At 34.8% G+C, this 16,999-nt stretch overlaps 3 protein-coding genes across 3 annotated transcripts; all 3 read right to left on the minus strand.

Annotated features, from left to right (window-relative positions):
• Positions 1–818: 818 nt before the first annotated feature.
• Positions 819–4,617, minus strand: LOC110411288 (transcription factor VOZ1-like). The gene is made up of 6 exons (XM_021421375.2): positions 4,463–4,617; positions 4,194–4,284; positions 3,789–4,035; positions 3,457–3,615; positions 2,113–2,626; positions 819–1,875 (listed from the first exon to the last, which is right to left on the minus strand). Exons 3-6 carry the CDS (start codon positions 4,011–4,013, stop codon positions 1,412–1,414), a joined length of 1,362 nt encoding a protein of 453 aa, XP_021277050.1. The 5' UTR covers positions 4,014–4,035; positions 4,194–4,284; positions 4,463–4,617; the 3' UTR covers positions 819–1,411.
• A 416-nt stretch (positions 4,618–5,033) lies between these two features.
• Positions 5,034–8,430, minus strand: LOC110412156 (uncharacterized). The gene is made up of 4 exons (XM_021422630.2): positions 7,928–8,430; positions 6,935–7,069; positions 5,951–6,037; positions 5,034–5,624 (listed from the first exon to the last, which is right to left on the minus strand). The coding sequence occupies exons 1-4, from the start codon at positions 8,054–8,056 to the stop codon at positions 5,466–5,468; spliced, it is 510 nt and encodes a 169-aa protein (XP_021278305.1). The 5' UTR covers positions 8,057–8,430; the 3' UTR covers positions 5,034–5,465.
• A 219-nt stretch (positions 8,431–8,649) lies between these two features.
• LOC110412145 (acyl-coenzyme A oxidase 3, peroxisomal-like) lies at positions 8,650–14,307 on the minus strand. The gene is made up of 13 exons (XM_021422618.2): positions 13,685–14,307; positions 12,939–13,056; positions 12,723–12,830; positions 12,392–12,564; positions 12,197–12,296; positions 12,001–12,075; positions 11,720–11,850; positions 10,858–10,993; positions 10,656–10,775; positions 10,064–10,210; positions 9,874–9,978; positions 9,691–9,792; positions 8,650–9,070 (listed from the first exon to the last, which is right to left on the minus strand). Exons 1-13 carry the CDS (start codon positions 14,152–14,154, stop codon positions 8,825–8,827), a joined length of 2,031 nt encoding a protein of 676 aa, XP_021278293.1. The 5' UTR covers positions 14,155–14,307; the 3' UTR covers positions 8,650–8,824.
• Between the last annotated feature and the right edge of the window lie 2,692 nt (positions 14,308–16,999).

Consider the following 16,999-nt stretch of genomic DNA (forward strand, 5'->3'; position numbering starts at 1 on the left):
GAAGATGAAAAAGCAAATCTCTATATATATATAAGCGATGAAGGTGACCTATGCCAGTTCTACTAAAACAATTATAACAAATTCTATCAAGCCAAAAAAAAAATTCATTTTTAAGTAAGAGAGAGCAAAAATATTTCAAACTGAAAAATTGATCGAATTGAATTGAGTTCATCAAATTTGGTTCAATCAACACAATCAATAGTGATTTTAATTTTTCATGTTTGATTTTTTTAGTCTATTCAGTTTGATTTTCAATATATAAATTTTTCCATCAAATTGATCAAAAAATCGAACATTAACTAATTTATTTTTAAATTATTATTATACAATTTTTTACAATCCTTATTAAAATATTGATTGTTGGAATTTATGTGTAATTCCTGGAAAAGTTAGATTGAATTTCGCTTTAAGTTACCTTGCGTGTTTTTGAAGTTAGTTGTTCTTGAAAAATGTTGTTGAATGTTTGCTTCAGTTTGTTCTTGAAGCGTTTTGTTAGATTTGCTATGTTGCAATTTTATATTTTTTCATATTCATTAAGCCTCGTGGACATGTTGAATTGTTACATTTAAGAATAGTTTGCCTTAAGGCTTGAAGTTCGAGAAAAAGGACTAGTAGAAGTAGTAGACGATCATCCCAGTCGTCTATGTTTTCACTCTGTCAGCTGGGCCTGACCTTGTATACCTAAAACCATGCAGGGGCAGGGCAATAGGCTTGATCCCTCAACAGTCACTTTACAAGCGCTTCCCATGCAAATGTACGGCAAGCATAAATCAAGCACTTCATATTCGTAACTAACTTATAAGGAGAAAGGAACAAACTTCTAACCAGAAGAAGCATAAATACTAATGTCTCATAAAAACTGCAAACAAAAGCAGCAAAAGAGCACCCATTTGATTGTATATTAACTACAAGGATGACAAAAACAATCCACGACTTAGCTATAAACTTGCATGATCAAAGGGAGAAACCAATCTTTTTCCCTATACACTTTTTTCATCTATATTTTGCATTTACCGTCCTCCCCATGGTTAGAATACTGTCAGATATAAAGGTTTCAACTTACTCTGTACATAATCCATCCATAAGCAGTTAAAGAGCACCCAGGCCCAGCATCTCTCAGGCGTATGTCCATACCCAGTTTATGGTGTGGTGCACTAGCCGTCCCCTTGTTGAAAAAAGCTGCCACCCAGCAGCAATTGAAGAAGGAAAAAGAAAGAGAGTTATTGAAGATAATGACTCCCTAAGATATGTCTATATAGCGACTACAGCAAGCTTGATGCAGAATGACATTTGATGCCAAATGCACAACAAACAGCTCATTTATATGCCACCACAGCAAGTTGATTTTCTCAGCAAGATGACTGTTCAGAAACACTACATCCATATTTCAGCATGTAGTCTTAATGGTCATCTAATCTTGAGCAGAACTAACATTTCTGGCATCTGCCTTCTTACTAGCCTTTGTCTTGCCCTTACCAGGAGATCTGTCATCTCCAGGCACTTCAGCCGTGAGCCTTCCCATTTTTTTCTGCAGATCAGCAAGCGAATCCTTTGAAACTTTTACTTTGGGACTCTTCTTTTCATTGGCAAGCTTTAGCTCCAGTCTATATAAAGCAAAAGCATCACAGCCATAGATCTCATATTCAAACAAGTGCCACTCATATTGACCAGGAGGTTGTGGGTCCATGTAATATGACCTCTTCTGCCCCCCAAATTCCTTCATCACTTGCTTCCTTGATTCATGCCAACCACGTCCAGAGTAATCTGGTAACGACCTTTGCTTTCTGTTCCCGCTCTCAAATGCCCTTCTAGGCTTATCAAAGAAGAGCCACTCTCGGATTATTTCACCCTCAAGTAAAGAGAGATCAAATAGCTCTGCAATATCAAGACATTTGTTTGGTTAAAGAACAGAGAAGAACAAGAAAAAGGACGACAGGCAGCAAGGTTTTTAATATCCAAGTAAAATATGCAAGCCAGAATTCCCAAAAACAAAAGAAAGCAGTGGGCAAAATAATCAGACACTATATTTCACATAAGAAGCTGAACCAAATCATCCCACATTGTCTACTATAGCTGCAAGAAAACAAAAGAGGCAAAAGCATATTAGCTTACCTGTAGCATTCCAAGGAGATTTCATGGTAGCAGCACCTTCACATTGAGGGATGCCAACATTTTTACCCTGTGTCTTTGCTCGAAGTGCATCAAGTAACAAATTATCCTTTAAACTGATTCCACCAGGACGTAGAATTGGAGTCATGCCAGGAGGGTCTTCATTTAGAGCTAGAGTAGCATGAAAGCTGCTACAGTAGTCATAATACCAATCAGATCCTTGACCAGGCCTAGTACAATCCCAGAGAGCACATTTTGGTCCCAAGAAAGCAGACGGTGGTGGAGAGATATTTGGTAGAATGTTGGGGCTAGCATCCTTCACACAATCTTCAGCACCATTGGCACCAATGAGAGGCCCATGGTCAAACTCCTGCTGTAAATCAAATGGATGATAATCCAATTGATAATTTATGTCAGCATTACCAACCACTGTGGTCTCCAAAGCTGAGGTAGAAACTTTACATGGATCAAATCCTTGAAAATCATGCTGTTGTGGCTCATGATTCACTAAATAATCCTGAGGTAGAAAATGTGTTTTATTGATCAGCCACTTCCCGGCAAATGAGTTCACGTGAATGATTACCAATAAACCACTGGAAGCTCACAAAAACCAACCAAACATAACCAGAAAAGAAAAAATACTGATGCAAAAATTCAACTCAAGAAAACATCATGTAATCATTTATATGTTTATCTCTTCATAGATTTATGCTTGGACCGCTAAATCAATGAGTCTTTCAAAGAAATCTACACAGTTGAATATTTTTGCTTTAAATTTCTGTTTGAGACAGATTACACATAAAAGTCAAAAATGGAAGCATAATGATCAATTCAATTAAGTCATGTCTAATATCCAGAAATCTAAGCGAGAAGGTGTGTGTTCAAATAAGCCATCATCACCAAAGTTACTTTAAAAAGAAAATGACTATTATTAGGAGAAAGAAAATCAACATACAAGAGCTAATATATTTAAAGACACAAATTTATGCCCTTTATGTGATGCACTTTGCACATACGAAAGTAAAAAAGTATGAGCAACACAATTAAGGAACATGCATACCAATCAAGTTCAAAGGGAACAGGTTTATCAAATGAATTAAACTTTTGGCACCTGGACTTTACCAATGTTCCTACTAGAGAAGGATAGCTCCACCCAGTCTTGCTTAATAAAGACATATATTGACTAAAATCAAACATAAACTTCTGGTTCACAATTTAATTTCCTTTCTTTTCAGAGAAATAGTGTTTTACTACGTTTTTTTTTCAAAAGAGAGAGAGAGAGAGAGCTAAAAAAAGGGATAAATATTTCTCCATATTAACAATCTCCCTCAGAGATATAGCTCTCACCTCTGGGACTACCGGTAAATTACAGGGATTAAGGCTTTGAACATCAGTTTCAGGCTTCAGCACTGCTGGTCCCTTTAATGGACTAGACGCATCATCTTCCTCCTCATATAGTAGCAACAACCGATTTATATCATCTGAGAATGATCCAAGACTACCACCCTACATAAAATTAATCAAACGTTACTTCATCCTCAGGCAAACAAACAAAAAAAGAAAAAGAAAAACAATCCAATGAGTTCACAAACAGAATTTACCCCCCATTCTATTTACAGCAAACTAGAGATTGATACAAAAAGTTTTAAGTTAGTGTTGATAAAATAAAAGATACAAACAAGTAAAGAAGTGGTGGGGGATGGTGTGCAGAGCTCGGCTTTCCACTCGCGAAGACTCTGATAAACTTGCTCCTCCAACACTGCAACATCAGCAGCTCGACCTTCCTTCCTAGCGGCTTGAAGATCAGTGAACCGTTCTTGAAGATTATTGAGCCGGTTCTTGGCATTGTCCACCATCAGCTGGTGTGATGCAGACGTACATTTGTTCTTTGAGATATTCTGCATTGCACCCTCCTCAACCCAAACCCTATTTAAACCACAACGAATGAATTCAGGAAACCTTAATATCTAAGAATTTCAACCCTCAAATCACGCAATTAAAAAAAATAAAACAATGATGAAATAACTGAATGTGGACATGAGGAAATTAAAACCTTTCACCAAAGTGATCCCAAAACTAGCTACCTTTCCAGTTTCCACTGTTTCAATCCTCCCAAAAACCCTAATAAGAAACCAGAACAAGTAATTTCCCAGATTGAATACAAAACCCAAAACCCTGAAAAAAAAACAAATAAGATTTCAAGTTAAAGGATGGCTTAATGATAAGAAAGAAAAACTGGGTTATTGATTTGATCTCCCAAAGCTTTCCCAAAAATTCCAACTTTCAGCTTTAGGGTTAAAAAAAAATGAAAAGAACAAAAAAAAATAAGAAATAAACAGAATAAATACATTACCTAAAGAGTTTAAAGAGGTTTGTTTGGCTGGAAGGATTACAAGGGATGATATTACATGCGAAGGGGAAGGGGAAGAGGAGTGAGGGTCCAGCGCATCCTCCAGATAAGCAGAAGCAGCCCCGGCAAGCAGGAAAAAGACCGGGCACCTATTTATATTACCCACTTGTTGTCGTTTTCCTTTGTAGCTTTTTAACGCATTAAACCGTATAAATATGTCGGGTGAAGTTGAAAACTTGAACTTTTACTCATGATCATGTCGGGAGCCTCTGTCTTAAAGAGGAGGAAACAGTGAAATTCGCCATACTACTAGAGTAGTGCGACAAACAATTACATGACTTATTTCTAGAGTCAATTTACATGTTTCTAATCATGAGTTTACTATCTTGTTTATATTAACAGGAAAATTTACAAATTATAAAATAAAGAAAATTTAACATTAAATTGTTAAATTAATATGAACTCATCTTTGGGGTTTTTAAGTGTATTGGGTAATAATCCTTTTATCCTTGTATCATTTGTTGGCTTCATAATAAGATCACAAAAGCATTACCATCCAACATCCAGCATTGATGTTTCACAGCGAGCTTTAAGCAACCGTTTAACCAATACAGGTTTGAACTAACCGGGACGTTTTCCAATTCGCCGATGGTCAAATCAAGCTAAATTCAGCAGAAGCTGAAGAATTTTGAAAACTCCAATTACGACCAAGCCCATTGTATCATATCCGATAAGGTAAAGCTTTTGTTTTTTTCATTGTTTTATGGGAGTTCGAAGGACTTCTGTGGAAAGCTTGTACAGTTGATATCTAGCCACGTGACTTATCCCAAGCTTTTATACACAAAATTCTGTTCTCTGGATGTCACCAATTCTTTGCAGAAACACGCAACATAAATTGTAGGCACAATGAAACCAAAATTCACCCACTTAGACCACTGTTGTAAATAAACTCAGGTAAATTTGCTCTCACATCAAAGCTTAGGGCTCAGCTTGATTTCTGTGATAATCAAGACAGTTGTGCTTTTCCATCTTCAGTGCCATGCGCATGCCTGAAGTTGAATAAACCAGTAAGTCCTCGTCCTCTGGCCAGTTGTTCTAGCTCTTCAATTTTGTGTTTGAGCAGCTCAACTTCCCGTGCTAAATCTTCATCTCTTTGTTTCATCACCTAGGCAGTAGATAAAGGACTAACCATTAATAAACAAGAGTATGCATTTGCCTCACTATGATGGCAACATGCATCGTTGCATGAACACAACTTTAAAAATAGTTCATCGATAAAACTTAAATCGCTTCAAAACTTATCATTACAAGACTAAAACCACCAATGTTCAGTAATAAAAGTTGATTACCTCCAAACTTGATAAGACCTTGTTGAAAGATTTAGTCATTACCAATTGATACAATGTACTTAGAGTAAACAATAAAACAAAACACCACATGAGAGAGAAGGATTTATTACAGCAGTAACCTCAATCAGAGAGAAAAAAATACCTCCAGTTCTTGTTTGCGCTGCTCCTCTTTTCTTGCTTCTGATCTGGAACTTCTTTGCACCTCAAAAATAACAGCAGCTCCTGCAACCTAAAGAGAGAAAGAATAAGGATTATTTCAAAAAGTATCAGAAATCTTACTACAATGAGCTTTGTATGAGAAAAGTAGTCATGGAAAGGGGCTTCACCCATATGCTTTGCATGAGAGTAAAATTCATCAGCAAACAGACTTGAGTTGGATGTAAATGTCCTATTGTTTCCATTCACCCTACAAGCCATTGGCATCTTTCAGCCTGAACTGCCTAACTTTAAATGCAATCTTAGAACATTTGCCAGTGGAAACTCACTGTACACGAACATTAACTGGATAAAATGTGAGAGCAACCTAATGGTCATCTGCCTTTTTGATGATTCTCAATCAAGTTAAGGTCTTATCTACAAGCATGCAGTGCATTTGTTAAGAGTAACCAGACTAGAAATTTCTTTTTTTTTTCTTCTGAAAATTAACCAGACTAGAATTTTCTACCATTAGCTGGATGATCATAGGGGAGGAGTTGCTGGTATGTATTTATGGAGGGTTCATAATATCACTTCAAAGAGAAATTTGCTAAAGTTTTCAAATCGCATCATTAAATACTTCGAAGTATATTGCCAATAATTTTATGATGCTGTACCCAAATAATCTACTGAACTGGAGAATGCAGATCATATGTAATCTGGGTTCCAGTACCACACCGACCAACCTCTTCGACTTGGGCATGCATTTTTGACATCAGAACATTAGGCAAACAGAAGCCTAAATCAGTGAATAAGAAATAACATCAACCTTTTTTTAAATACAGAAGGTCAAGAGCCTCTGTTTTTCAATACTGACCTTTATGCAGACAACATTAACAAAAACTATACAGAGGAATAAATGTAGTTTCAGACCCATGTAAGCTTGAATAATATCAAGATCAAGAACAAGAAATTGGAACAGGTAATGTACCGTGAATACAAAGAGCTCCCCTAGAAGATCTGCAGCAGCTTGGACAGCTTTCTCCTCATTCAAAGGGCGTATTGCAACATCTGTTGCATGACCATAAATACGTCTTTGCATTTTTGTCGTGAATTGATGATTTGCCTGATTCAGTATCAAAAAAAAAAAATCATACAAATTTAAAATAAAAAAAGAAACATTTTTTCTTTTTTTTATTGAAAAAATTGACTTTATCTTCTGCAAATGCGGGTAATAAAAGGCTTCTTCCTCCTTTTGGGGTTGGGACAAAACCAAATAAAATTGAACTAACAAGTTTGTAGATGATAGAGGAGAAAGTTCAGAACATTTCAATCATTTTGTAAAACAAGTTACTATAAGTCTGAGTGAGTATAGGCAGAGTAGAACATACAAGGCGCTGTGCAAAAACAAAAAGAAGATATAATGAGAGCATGTGCATGGAGACACGCATAAGCACTCCTTCCGACTCAGAGAAGAAATCCAACAAGAAGCACCTTTAAACTATAGGCAAGAAACTCTGTCTATAGAATGCATAGCAACACCTCACCCAAGGTATAAACTGAACATTTATGGCTGAATTGTACTAATTATCAGCCTGTCAAGCTACGAACAGGAGCTGAAGATTCCAAATATTTAAATAGATGCTAATCAGATGTTAAAAGTTCAATTGCGGAGCAACATAACCCCTAACAATTTAAAATATGCATACTTAAAAATGTTAAAATTTAACTGGCAAGCAATTAGGGAGATAAGAGGCATGCTACTAATTACAAAACAGAAACTTAACACAATGCTAATATTGGATCAAAACCATAACCGGAGGGTGGGGGGCCGTTAATCAGAGTTCATACAACTAGCCAATAGCAAAAACGCCAGAAAAAAAAAACAAGACACAACCCAGAATCAGCATACACGAAACCGGTTAAAAAACAATAATAACAAAAGCTCAGATATGATTACCGGAAAGAAAAAGAAAAGGAGTACCTGGGCAATGTTGATGATAAATTGGCGGAACCTGGGATGTAAACCAGCCTCTTTCTTGAGACGATTAGCAATGGGTTTGCAAACGGTTTTTAGTGCAAGGGTTCCTAGCTTTACTACTGGTAGAATCATGTCATCTCCCCCTCCTCTCTCTTTTGTTCTTCTCGTGGGAGTTTCTGAATGATAAATTTAAGCTTCACCAGTCATCAGAGATCAGACACAAGCTGTTGGATGCTTTGATTCAAAGAGGGACGTAACCGTATGTAAGACTAAAGAAAAAGAGAAATAGACATAGAATAAAGAGTAAAACCGTTGTCAGTGGACGTAGGGGCTTTCTAGACAGTCGATCCTTTCTGTCTCCTTCGGATCCGAGTCACTCCAGAAAAAGAAAAGCGAAAGAAAGAAAAAGAAAGAAGACCGAAAACTAAACCCAATAAAAGAAAGAAGAAAGAAATGGTGGTGAGAGCCCAACCCACAACAGCCCAGCAAGTACCCAAACACTATGGAGCAGGATGAAGAAAGCACACTGCAGATTTGTTCCTTTTCACGTTGGCATGAGTCTTAACTATTATAAGCCTCAGCCAACTAGATTAGCAATACAAACACGATGAAAGCAAGAGAGTTGCTTCTTATGATAATATTCCGTCGGGGGAAGCACAAGATCAATATTGCTACTTACTCTTTTCTATGCACATTTTTTTTAGGGGGGGGTGGACACCAAGCCATTGAATAATAACATTAAATTTATTAAATTTATTGATATAATAAACAATTTACAGAGTTGCTCTCGCTATAACAAGTGATGAAGGCTCTCTTATTAAAAGGACTTAAAAGAGTGGCTAGCAATGAGTAGACCTTCTGGTTTAAGTAAAATTTAATAGAAGCGAGTGTAACATCCTATCAGTGCTGAACCGAAGACCAAGAATTTGCATCAATCCAGTTGAAAGCTATAGGGCTCAGAAAAGCATCAGGAATGCCAAAGGAACTGACTAAAGCAAGCGCATGTGGTCGAAGTTCACTGCAGACTTTAGTTATTTCTCTCCTCACAGCAGCAGCATTGTCCACTGACAGGTACCCATATCGGAAAAATGCAACATCTTCAATATAAATTAAGGCATACAATGATCTCAACATACCTAGGACATCCTGCAGCAGAAGAAAGTGAAGACTCAACAACCTAGCTAATACACAAAGAGCTGAAAATATCTTGTAACACCTGAAGCATGCTTTCAAGGTTATATTGACAAACATGCATAGTTTCTTGAATATATAGTTCACTTCCATCTGCAAATAGCAGAGAATTTCACCCATCTGTGACTCACATATATGATAGCAATTCTTTCTATTTACCTCATTTTTTTATCATATTCATCCCACAGTATCTTGTAACTTTGCTGTGAGGGGGAGGTTCACTGAACTAGAAATGGTAATTGGCCAGCGCAGGTGAGGTTTGAGTTGTTTCAGGTTTGGGTTAGACCAGGTTTTAGTTAACTTTTCAAGTCAATTAAAGTTGGGTGAGTCAGGTTGTACATTTAGATCAGATTAGCCACTTTTACGATAGCATAGATAAAAATCAGGTTCTAGTAGCTTTGGTCCTTTCAAGCGCAAGCCAATTGACTTTTCAATTTTGGTTGGCTTGGACAGGGTTTTGTAAGGGCTGGCCAAGTCAATTCAGATTAGGTTCACTTGTACCACTTCTAGATTAGACTGAATATCAAGTGGATGCTACTGCTAGATGCTCATATGAGAAACACTAATTAATTGACCTTCAAAGGACCGGCAGCTAGAGTTGCTTCTGCCTCAACAAACTTTTGGAATATTGCACGATCTGAGAAAGCTCTGCTCAAATCCTCTGCTAGCTGATAACTCTGGTGTGGAAAAGTGATGCAACAATTAGACTAAAAGGTGGAGAAAAGGAAATCCATTAGATAAAACAAGTGCTTCCTCACCATAATGAAGGCATGCTCTTTACTTTCTCCCTTGGCTTGATGTTGTGAGACATCCACGACAAAACGTTTCAAAAGATCTCTCTCCCTTAAGCACAAGGCATCCATCTAACATAGGACAACAGTCAGAGATGCCCATATAAATTTATATGGAATGTTAAGAATAGCAAAGTTGATGTTAATCTTATTTTACCTGGAATTGGCTGCATCTGAGGGTAGCGCTAGTAAGCTGTGATGGAATGACAGGACAGGGTTTATTCATGTGTTCTAAGCCCAGACCCTGGAAAGCCCTGTTTTTCTTCTGAGCTGCAACATATTCAGCAAAAAGAGCCTTGCTGACCTGAGTTAGAACATGTTTAATCCATAAGTTTCACCGTTTTAAACAGAGTTCTTAATTAAAAAACATAGAGAATAATACTTTTTTAATATTTATAAATATATGCCAAGAAAATAAGCAATAAACTGTTAAGTTTGACCTTGGCAGATAATATGAAGAAATTATGGTTAACCATTCCTTGAGATGTTATGAACACAAAATCCAGAAAGACAATTAAGATTAACCTACACAACTTGTTGGCCATGGCCGAGAAGGCAGATAATCATCTTGATTCTTTTAAAAATAAAAAATCCCGAAACAAATAAACAGGACTCATTTCCCAATTCTGCATCTCAACGCTTTCCTTTTTCTTTGAGGTCATGTTCTCAGACAATTTACATTAGTTGTAAGTTGTAACCAGTTGTCTTTGTCAAAGAAAATTTGTCAGGAAACAAGATAAACAAATTACCTGCTGCATCAAAATATTATTGTCCCCCTCAAAAGTGGATTGCACATCATGTTCACCTTTAAGATGACCAACACGATTCTCAGTCTTTAATCCTTGACCTCCACAAGCTTCACGACATTCCTGAAGCATTCAACGATGGAACCTCTGTAATGACACTTACTGTGAATATATTCAACTAAATCCACAATTGTTTGTTGCTCACCTGAAGTATTTGCATGTTATTCCATGTAAAAATAGCCTTGAATGAACTTGAAAATACATGAATGGTTTTGTTTGACTGAGGTGTCCTCTTCACATACAACATTTTCAAGTAATTTGCTGCAAAACTCATAGCATAGCTGCAGCATATGAAAGCAAATAAACACACAAAGGAGCATTAATCAAAAGCAGCAGCTCTAACTAAATTATTACAGGTCCCATCACAAAACAATTGAATTGAAATATGTGCCTTCACCAACTTTATGCCAACATTAAAATCCAAGACCAAACCTCCCTAGCTATAACTTCGAATATATTAGCAATTAAAGTAAATGCTAAGTTCTTATAATTAACCTAGTTGACACTCCATATACAAGGATCAGGTGTTTGCATCCAAGATCTAATATTGGGATGTTTATTCATAAAATATGCCAACAAGAAGAGATGGTTATCCAAATACAATAAAATCTACACCCTAGAGCACCATATAAAATATTAATTTCACCCCTTATATGTTGTTAGCAGCCACAAAAATAACCCTGTCCTGATCATCTAAAGTTCTAAACCACTAAAGCTACACTCAAAGTGCATCAATCAGTCTGAACCAGAAAGAAATAAAAAAAAAAAAAACACAACCCCACTGAGCTACTCCTTCAGGACATTAAATGATGAGCAAATGCTGAGAAGGCATACGGTTTCTCTACATATGCATAGAAAAGAACTAATCTACCAAGCCAGGGAAGAAAAGCATCTTCATGGTGAGTCAAGCTACAAGCATTGTAATTGGAAGTGCGAAACACAAACTTAACTCCATAAGAGCTTCAGTAGGACACATGTTTCATAAGATAAACAGCAAATATACTAACGTCTTTGCAAGGAGAGGCACAAGTCGTCGTTGATGACTTGGGTAATCAAGCAATAAGACTTCAGGTTCATTTGGTTTGACAGAAAAAGCCCGCCTTGTTAATGCATACCTAATGGCAATTGCCAAGCCAACCTGGAAGGAGAGCAGTGACATGATATGAGCAACCTTTCCATTTGGTATTAGTGACCTGCCACCCCACCCCACCCCACCCCAAATTACAAAAATACGCAACCTTCATCTGCCAATAGAAGGGACGATGCTTGAAAAAAAATACCATGATACCTTTGATTGGTAAACTGCACTAACTGCAATATTAACACGACCTGCTGTCAACGGGGCCAGGAATGCAGCAAATCTCTGAATTAAAGCAACAGACATGTAAGTGCCACCAATACATTGTTACCAGCTAAACAAGGATCCTGTTATGGGACAATACATGGCTCTAGAAGCAGATACCAGTCATCTCAAATAGGAGTACCTGATCTGGATCTTTTATTGAACTTAGATATTTTCCATCAGCTGACACATCAGCAACTGAATTTAACAAGTTCTCTCTGGGCACTCTAACATTGTCAAACCTGAAATTGCATACACAAACCTCTAGATCAGAACTTTTTTTTAAGAAAACAAAAAGATTAAAGAATTCATGGTATAAGTGTAGGTATAGAATTACCAGATTCGACCGTTATCAACACCATTTAAACCAATTTTATGACCACAATCAGCAATGCGAATGTTTGGGCATACATTACCAACAGCATCCCTGATTTGGGCTATAAATGCATGAACACCTTGATTGGTTCCATTGATATTTAGCTGTGAAAACACAATTGTATGTGTTGCATGCTAGGCAACAAAGCAACAGTAGGAGCATAGCATGTCAGCATATAGGGAAAACTGAGGGATGGATTATGAAAACAGCTAAATGAATATTCACATGTGCAAAGGAATCTAAAAAGATGGTGAAAGGAGAGATAGTGTTTGGTTTTAAGACAAGTTCTTACGTTGGCTGCCCCGCCAATCCAATACTTCTGAGCTGATTCACAAGAAGTATTAATGACAAACTCCCCTGTGTTTGAATCATATGTGGTTACTGTTTCAATGCCACGAACCTAAAAATAATAACCCAGAATAAATCAGGAAAAAGAGCAGAATACTACATAAAAAATCACACAAAGGCTTGATCCTTATTCCTAAAGGACTTGACAACCTTTACATACATTACTTCCATGTCCCAACTCAGTCATTGCAAAGCAACCCTTGATCAAATAATTTTCAGTGTCCCTCAGCCACTTGTCATGGTGGTGCTTTGTACCGAAAAATTGGATGGCACCACCCCTGCAAACATTTATGACAACACAGCACTGAGTTTCAAATTTCTTCTGTTCTACTTCAAACACGTTGGCTAAAAAGGCATGTCTACAACAAGTAATTAAGAACTTAAATGAAGTGTAAGGCAACAAACAGCCCTTGGTCCAACTGGACTTTGAACTTCAATATGATAAGACTTTGGATTATTGGTTTGATACGTACTGCTCAGTACTCATCACTTTCTAAAGGTTGGTAAAAAGCAAAATCATATTTGATTAAAAAAAGATTAAGCATAACATATTTTCAACTAAAATTACTCCATAGAAAGTAAAATAATGCATTTTATTACTCAAAAAATATCAAATTTTGCACGTTTAAAACAGTTAAGTGTTTTCTATTGAATCTAAATGTATTTTCTTTGCGTCCAAAATCAAAAAGTAAGTAGCAAAAGTAGCAAAAATAGCAATCAAAGGGAGACTATAACTCTGCAGAGTTGCATTTGTTTGCGTGTAATTAAATACCTATCTCCATTTCCATCCAAACCCATAAAAAATACTCAACCAAAATGTGAAATTGTACATTTTCGAAAGCAAAATAAAACAACACAACCAAAATCGAACACTTTTTAAAAAGAAAAGAAAAGCATATAACGCACCACAAGAAGTAGTGAACTCCGAGCTTAATCGCAATGGAATGATCGAAGAGACCCAGGACTTCAAAGTAAGCAAACCTCCTCATCTCAGCCTCTTCTCCTTTCTCCGTTAACCACCCTTTAAAAACTCCTCTCTCCAACAAATACACGATGCGCTTCCACGTCATCTCCCGCTGCTGCTCCATCGACTGGTTATAGTCCGGCGACACAAACACCTTCCCTCCCCTCACTCTGGGGTTGAACAATTTGCTCTGCACCATCACCCCGAATAGCCAATCACGGTCAGCCACGTGGTGCCCGTCGAGGAGCTGCCGCATCTCCTTGATGTCAAACGCGTAACCTTCGGAAAGTTCGGGGGGAGAGTAGTTTAAGCATGCGTTTGAAGAAAGAGAAGGGATTTGGGCGGGCGAAGAAGGAGAGGATTGGAGGAGGTGATTGGTTAGGATTTGGGTTCTTTGGAAAGCTCTATCCATTGGAAAACTTGGGTTTTCTTTTTTTCTTTTTTTTGTTTCTGTTTTAGGATTTGCAGAGAAAATTGAAGAAGAATAAGATGAATTCAAAGATGATCGTTGAAGAAATTTTTGCTCGGGGCAGCGCCCATATCTTAATTACGCTCCAAGGGTGGAAGCAGAAACACGCGAGTGGTTCTTGTGTGTTAATGCACTCGCGGTTTGATTGGATTCAAGAACGGTTTTGACTTCTGCCTGGTAAGTTTTGCATGCATTTTTGATTTGGTGAAGGTGAAAACACGTGTCTAACCAACATGTCGTAATAAACATTTAGATTTCATGACAACTAGATTGGTGCCGCGCACGTGGGTGTTGAATTTTTTGTTAAAAATAATGTTAAATTATATAATATTATAAATAAAAATAATAATAATTAAAGAGAAATAATTTTAAATTTAAAAATATTACATATAACAGCTGTAATGATAAATTAAAGATAATTATTTTTTAAAAAAAATTATTTTTTGAAAATATTTTCTCATCTCTTATTAATCAAAATTTTTTATTTAAATAATTTTTTTAAAAAAATTTAATTTTTTATATCTTAATATGACTAATGTTGATATAGTCATATTTTTTTAATTACATAGTAAAATCAAATTCAAATTGAGAAAATATAATATTTTAAAAGTATTTAGTGATAAGCTACATAATTGATATAATAAAATTATTAAAATAAAATGAATATCTTTTCAAAAGTCAAAATACAATAAATATTAAATATACTTATTAAATTTTTTTAATTTTAATGATGAAATTTTCTAAATGATCTTCAATTTCTATTAATATTTTTTTATCTTATACCTTTATAATTATTTAGAATTAATCTACCTTATGATCCCCTATCATGTCTCATAAAAATTCAAAAATTTGTTTCACTTCAAACTTGGATGAAATCCACAAATATCCACTCAAATTTTTATTTTTATATTTTATTTTATAAAAAATATATATTTCTCTATACATGAAAACACTGTTAGCTTTAATTTTCGATGAACCAAAACACCATCACTCAATGAGGGGAAAAACCACTTCCGAAGCTAAAGAAAAAAAATCCCATATTGACAACCCTAATGTAACCGACCCCACAAAAAACATCACACGTGTCCTAAAGTTATTTGCTTATATTTTTTATTTTAACTTGATTCCATTGTTTCTTTTTATGATTTTTTAATATAATTATTTTTTCCATTTTCTTTCATTTAATCTTTTCCTAGTCACGTATTAATGAATTTTATGGGATAACGATAATTTAATTTTAGAGTAGTATTTAGTATGAGGATAGTTTGACTTTAAAATAGTGTTTGGTATAAGAGAAATGAGAGTACATTTTCGGTAATGTACCCAATTAAATTATATTACAATATTTGTTTTGCAACAAATTATTGTAATGTAAGATTGCAATGCAATCATATTACAGTTAATAGATATAATATTATTACAGTCCAAAACTAATATAATCAGATTACCTTTGTACTCTATAATGTTTTTAAATATAGTTTTAGCCTTAAATTGTATTACTTTGTTAAAAATATTTTATAATATTATAATTTATTTTTTATATATAAATTTCAAGGGATGTCTTTTGATTATTCTCAATAGTCATGGTGATTGTTAATAAAATTTATATTATCTTTAAAAGGAAAAAAATAAAATAAAATATATAATATAAAAAATCATATTAAGAAATGAAAATAAAATGTATTAGATTATAATAAAAAATAAAAAATATATATGACATTAAAAATATATTTAAGAGATGATATTATATAAAAATTAATAATAAAAAATACAAATACATTAAACTTGTATTTTAATAAATATGGATAATTTTGAAAGTTAACATCATATTCCTAACAAAGTACCTTTAAACCAAATATTATAATATTATCTTCTATATATTTTAATTATTATTTTTCTTATTTACCAAATACTGTAATGTTATCGTTACTGCAATCACATTACTACCCATAGGTAAGTGCTTCTTGAAAAAAAAAAAAAAGGCAAAAACTATGTGCTTGTTTGTCCTGATTTTTTTTTCAACTTATCTATCTTTTAAAAGTAAAAGCTAGATCAAACATAAATTTTAAAAAGCTCTTTAAAAAAAAGTAACTTTTTTTAAAATATAAAATTTTTAGAAAAAGAGCTTCAGGAAAAGCTACTATGATGAGCTTTTTCTTTTCTTTTTTTAAAAATACAAAAAAAATTATTTTTGTTTAAAAAATATCCTTATTTGTTAAAAATAATTATAATATTACCCTCTCAAAGAAAAAGAAATATCATTTATGATAATTTTAACTAAATTGTAACTTATAAAAAAGAACTTATAAAAGAATTTTACCAAACAACTTCAGCTTAATCTTAAAGCTATTATTTTTTTATAAGAGCTTCATAATAACTTTTAAGCTAGAAAAAAGCTAGGTCAATCAGGCTCTATATATCATTATATTTCTTTTTATGAGTAGATGCAACTGGATTATTCAAAATTGATTTTGAAATTACTGTTACTTAAAAGCAAAGGGAATGTTTCTTCTACACCTTCTAGCTGACTGCAACCTCTAAAATCAGGAAATGTGATATCTTTCATCTTTAGAAGGTGCTAGATACCCTTTCATATTAGGATAACCAGCATCCACTACATAATATTTACCTAAGAAAAATGTTAAAGCTTTGAGTATTAGTTCATTATAAAAATTCAAGAGATTAATATATAAAATGTCAAATTTTATACAAGTTGTACCTTCTGAAGGATGAGGGAACACGTTTTTCATTTCTTCAAGCACAGTTGAAAAGATACGGGTGTCATGTG

Source organism: Theobroma umbraticum, unplaced genomic scaffold, assembly GCF_002168275.2.
Source record: "Theobroma umbraticum cultivar Fairchild unplaced genomic scaffold, ASM216827v3 scaffold_30.0, whole genome shotgun sequence".
Taxonomy (NCBI): domain Eukaryota; kingdom Viridiplantae; phylum Streptophyta; class Magnoliopsida; order Malvales; family Malvaceae; genus Theobroma; species Theobroma umbraticum.